The 5,670-nt window shown below is 35.4% G+C and overlaps 1 protein-coding gene across 1 annotated transcript in view; it reads right to left on the bottom strand.

Annotated features, from left to right (window-relative positions):
• Positions 1–5,670, bottom strand: part of STAG2 (STAG2 cohesin complex component) — a 123,926-nt gene that overhangs the window by 24,268 nt on the left and 93,988 nt on the right. The window contains exons 23-24 of the mRNA XM_077763448.1: positions 5,257–5,349; positions 2,213–2,387 (exon numbers count right to left, since the gene is read on the bottom strand). Coding sequence (XP_077619574.1) covers positions 2,213–2,387; positions 5,257–5,349 — 268 coding nt within the window. The remainder of the gene's footprint in view (positions 1–2,212; positions 2,388–5,256; positions 5,350–5,670) is intronic.

The raw sequence follows: 5,670 nt of genomic DNA, 5'->3' as shown, positions 1-5,670 counted from the left end.
AACCTGGAATACATTTCTTTCTTAAGGTTTAAATGGGGGGGGGAGGGGAGTCCAAAAAGACTAAATGTAATTTCAACAAGCTCCTAGAAAACTAAGGAGTATTGGCAAGCTTATTCCCATTCTAGTTTCATGTTATGAGTGAAAAAGAGACTGGGGCCCTTGGGTGGCTCAGTCGGTTAAGCTCTGACTTCAGCTCAGGTCATGATCTCACGGTTCGTGGGTTCAAGCCCCACATCGGGCNNNGCAGTCACCCAATTAACAAAAGGATGTTATAAACCAAAACTGATTCTGTATCAGTTTTTGGAATGCAACTATGCTTTCCCATAGGAGTTTTAAAAACTCCTATTCATCTCTTTTAAGATCTGATTCAGATGTCAGCTTATTTCAGTGTTTTGACTCCCAGACCAGTTAAAACTTTCTCTACAAGCCCACAACAACGGGAACATGCCTTTTACCAAACTGCACTGAAATTATTTGTTTCTGGATATGTCTTTTCAGGGCACCTGGGTGGCTCAGTTGGTTAAGTATTTGACTTTTGATTTCTACTCAGGTCATATCTCGTGGTTCAGGAATTCAAGCCCCAAGTCAGGCTCTGGGCTGACAGCACAGAGCCTGCTTGGGATTCTCTCTCTCCTTCTATCTCTGTCCTTACCCTGCCTATGCTCTCTCTCAAAATACATTAAGAAACATGAAAAAAATAATAGGTATGTCTTTTTCACTTGAATTCTCAAAGGAAAAGCCCTTGTTTCATTTTTTGAGATCTTTAGCATATCTAGTGTACTGCCTGCTGACCAATAAATGTTAGCTAATGTTAAAAAAATAAAACTCTAAACCAACAGCTCGAAGTAAAAGGTAAAAAATTTTAAGTAAATAAACTTCAATACATGAATGTTTGACAAATGTTTTTGCTACTCTAGGTTTCTCAATTCTGTTTTGACTAAGTGTTTAATACTTGAGAAACAAAGTTCTTTACTGATAAAAACAAGCTATAAGCCATGCCTAGAATTTTATTTATTTAAAATCTAATTTGCAGTGATGTGTCACGATATGCATGGAGATTCATGTATATTGATGTTATAGTGCCCTTCATGTATAGCTTCAAATTAAAAACAAACCCAGAAAGAAGCCACCCAACACTATTTTTCCATGACTTCTTTTTCAAGTAAGGCATCTGTTTATGTAGTTAGAGTAGAAAGAGTAACTTAACACTAGGCAAGGTTGGTGCAATTATTTTCCTGTGAACATTCTTCACTGCCTCAGACATTAACAGAACAGTTTCAAACATTTTCTTCTAACACTGACAAATTACACAGTTTAATACCTCCCAAAATATGAAAACCTATGTTATAAAAGTATACAACAGGGGTGCCTGGGTGGCTCAGTCAGTTAAGCGTCCGACTTCGGCTCAGGTCATTACCTCATGGTTCGTGGGTTCGAGCCCCACGTCAGGCTCGGTGCGGACAGCTAGCTCAGAGCCTGGAGCCTGTCTCAGATTCTGTATCTCCCACTCTCTCTGACCCTCCCCTGCTCACACTGTCTCTCTCTCTCTCAAAAATAAATAAAAAATTAAAAACAATTTTTTAAAAAGTATACAACAGAAATGTCACTTAAAGAAACACTTTATTCTGCTCGAACTACCTGAAAATTGGTATTACCAATGACTAAGGACAAGAGGGAATAAATTTTATCGAGAACTGACTTCATGCCCAGGCATGTATATACAAGTCACTTTGCTCAATTAATTCACATATTTCTGTAAGGTAGCTACAAATTAGAAAAACAGGCTTGGGGCTACTGAGATGCAAAGATCTGACTCCAAAGCCTATGCCCTGAGATACTGCATTATCTTTACAATATTACAAAAAATTAATACAAATGTGCTGGAACATGGACCTGTGCTTCAAGTTTTCAGAAGAACATATCAATAAGTATTCTATGACTTACTTAAATTTCTGGTGGATACAAAGATTTAACAAAACGATATTGGGGCACCTGGGTGGCTCAGTTGGTTGGGGGACCAACTTCAGCTCAGGTCATGATCTCATGGTCTATGGGTTTGGGCCCTGCGTCGGGCTCTGTGCTGACAGCTCAGAGCCTGGAGCCTGCTTCAGATTCTGTGTCTCCCTCTCTCCCTTCTCCTCTCCCCCTTGTGTTCTATCAAAAATAAATAAACGTTTGAAAAATAATTTTAAAAAAGGGTCAATAAAATTACCTGCACTGTTGTTATCATCGTCCTGTTCAATGAAGACATGATCCAGAATAAAGCTAAGCAATTCAGACTGCAATGAAGAATCAGGGGTGTAAACTAATGGCTCTAACATGTCACGTCCTCCAGACATAATTTGATGGCTGAAGATCATCAGAATATCACATAGAATAGTGAAGGCCTATTAAAAAAAAAAGTACAGCATGCTATAATTCAAGGTTTCTCACCAACTACCACAAGTAACATATTTAACACAGAAAAAGAATCTAACTTTTGCTTACAAAAATTAGTGTTTAGTATTTTCCTAAATTTTTAAAGCTGAAGAATGTAATTTTTAAGATAATGGTTACTAGTATATGCAGTCATGCTTTGCTAACTGCAAGGTAACTTCACAAATACTCTTTCTTTTCATCAATCTTTAAGTGATGTGAATATGTTAACACTACCAAAACATGCAATCAGGACTCAACCTCAGGTTTTCTGACTCCAAATCCCACTCTATACTATATGACAATGCCTCATGTTATACATTCCTAAATACAAAATAACATATGAACTTTGTACCATTCTGTTCCTCTATGGAAGACAAAAACTTATACCAAGGAGATCGAATATCTCTCAGAAGAGAGATCACAAAGTCTCTGGTACTTTTTAAGCACTCTCGTTCTCATTATGTGTGGTGATTAAGTAAAGAAAAAACACAACCAATTTTGGGCCTATTTATTACTCATCAAGCAAACCTGATAATATCATATTAAACGTAAGCTAACATTGTATCTTAAGGAGCTTTATAAAAACTTTGCCACGAGTTTTAAATGGAGCCAAACTCTAGTAAAAATAGTCAGAAGGAACTGGAAAATTTTAATTACCTACTGGGAAGGGACTGTAAAGAAAATAGAATTTGGGGATCACAAAGTCAATAGCGAATAACATTTGAAGGAAGGCTACTGCTAGACAGATTCTAAGAGTATACCACAGAACACAAGGCAGATCTCATTAATGGTTTTACCTTTTTGGAACTAACCAAATTTAGTTTTTTTCTCTTTTACCTAATGCTTTCATCTCTTCTTTCAGTCTTCTCTCCTCATTTTGCTATTATAGTAGTCATTTATACCCATCAGGATATCTGAGTTTACAAAAACTTTTGCAACATACACCATAAGAACACAAAGTGATAAGCATGTTGGTATTTACTAATTAGGTGAACTGGCAGGTCAAGTGAACTAACCGGGAATTACTTCCGGAAGCTGGTAGGAAGACTGACACAGAAGGTAATTCATGACCAATTATTTCATGACAAATAATTAATTGCCAAAGCCTAAACAACAGGTTATATGGGAGGTTACATAGGATAACCTATAAGGAATTGTGTGAATGCTGTTAAGAAACAGGGAATATTAAGCTCAATATCTTGGTGGAATATAAAAATATATCAAGTAATATTTCATGTATTAAATTTGCATCAATGTATACCTCCATTAAAATCATATCCTAAGAGTTTAAACTCATTTTACTACCTACAGAAACTTGTCTTCCTTTCATGTGAATTGTAGAGATGAGAGCTGAATTTCCATATCGTTTATTGCTACAATTCAAAACTATATACTTAAAACTGGAAAATTCAGCAATGTAATAATTATAAGAATATACTTCATACTTCTGCAAGAAAAACGTGAAATTCAATAACTGGATCTTGGCCATTTAATATCTTCTAATATGTTTATGCCCAAGCATATATGTATGGGAGGGACAAAAGGGAGTTGGAAATAAGAAAAATAAGATTAATAGTTGGATACTGACTGTAAAGTTTTCACTATAAAATTCCAAATGTATTTCAATGAAATCAGTTTTGAGATTTTAAAATAAANGACCTTTACTGATCGCTTTAGTTGGATGACTATATCTGAACTACTTTCATTGTAGCTTTAAGAATACACTTTAAATTAAAATGAACAGTATCCCCCAAAATGAAAAATAAATAAAGAGTACCCAACAGAAAACAAACTGCTGAAAATAGCACTTATGATGACGGCTGGGGATCTATCCCAATATGCAAAGGTTAAGGAGAATGAAACGGTCAACAACAACAACAAAAAAACCAACCCTTGAAATCACCATAACCATTTTCACTGTGTCATCATTAATATTTCTTATAAGATGACTATAAAAATGTCTTCCTCAGAGAAGCATGTAAAAAGCGTATGTCCAAAAAACCTTAATCCTCTATTAGGGAATTAAAACTAAATAGGCTTTTAGTCCAGGGACCAGAATTCACATTACAGATGGGAAAATTAACTACGGTAGCATTTAACAAGATATTTCCAAAATGAGGAGATAAACAGTAGTAATGAAATCATGAGGGTATAGGAAGTGTGAGGGTAACACTTTGAAGGCAGAAAAATGATTAAAATTTTTATTTCAGACCAAGTCCACTAAAGGAAAAATAATGTACACAATCAGGATGGGCAGGAATATCAGTATCTCTCTGTTAATATTCTCAGAGATGACAAAACCATATGGACCCATTCTCCTCCCTGAGGCATACTTGTTTATTTCAATGGGGCGCCTGGGTGGCTGAGTCGGTTGTGTCCCAACTCTTGGTTTTGGCTCAGGTCATGATCTCACACTTTGTGAGACAGAGCCCCAAGCTCTGCGCTAACAACACGGAGGCTGCTCGGGCTTCTCCTTCTCCCTCTCTCTCTAGCCCTCCCCCAACTCACATGAACTCTCTGGAAATAAATAAAGTTTTTGAAAAAAGAGTAACTTATGTAATCTCATGCATCTAATTTGTATATATGGGTCTGTTTACCAAGTGAGTCATAAAGAAACAATAACAGAATAACTACAGTATGAGGCTAATCTATAATACAACTTATAGATTCCATATGCAATACATTAAGCTATTTGTTGAGCATCATATATATACATGGACAGATAGATACAAGTCATTTCTACTTTGCTCAACCTCAGTATTACTTTAATTTTCTGTATTAGTTCAGACATTTGTCAGGGTTGCTTACAAAAGATGGCTATCTATAGGAATTACTAACCTGCTCCTTAACAGTAGTATTCACGTTGGTCAGGTAATGCTGACATATCTGACAGAATACCCTCATCTGTTTCTTTAAACGCAGCAAGTCCTCCTTGAAAAATTTAACATGAACAATTTATTGTATAAAAAACTCATTTATTATTTAAGATACTTCAAATTACATAAAATAGATCATATATTTAATTATATTAACTCTGCGTGTACATTAGAATTAAATTCTTCTTTATTATTTATCAGAAAGAAAAAACAAATCAGAACATTTTTCTTAAAATTCACAATTGCAGCCTTAAAAATGACAAGTATATTAATGGATAATATCCTAAGTGGTCTGGGTCCTTTAAAATGAGAAAACTTATAATGGCTAATATATGATGATCTTTAATAAATCTACTACCTAAGAATGCATACAGAG

This window comes from Crocuta crocuta, unplaced genomic scaffold (genome assembly GCF_008692635.1).
Source record: "Crocuta crocuta isolate KB4526 unplaced genomic scaffold, BGI_CrCroc_1.0 scaffold482, whole genome shotgun sequence".
Lineage (NCBI taxonomy): Eukaryota > Metazoa > Chordata > Mammalia > Carnivora > Hyaenidae > Crocuta > Crocuta crocuta.
Note: the sequence above shows the minus strand (reverse complement) of the source record. Positions and strands in the feature narration are given on the sequence as shown.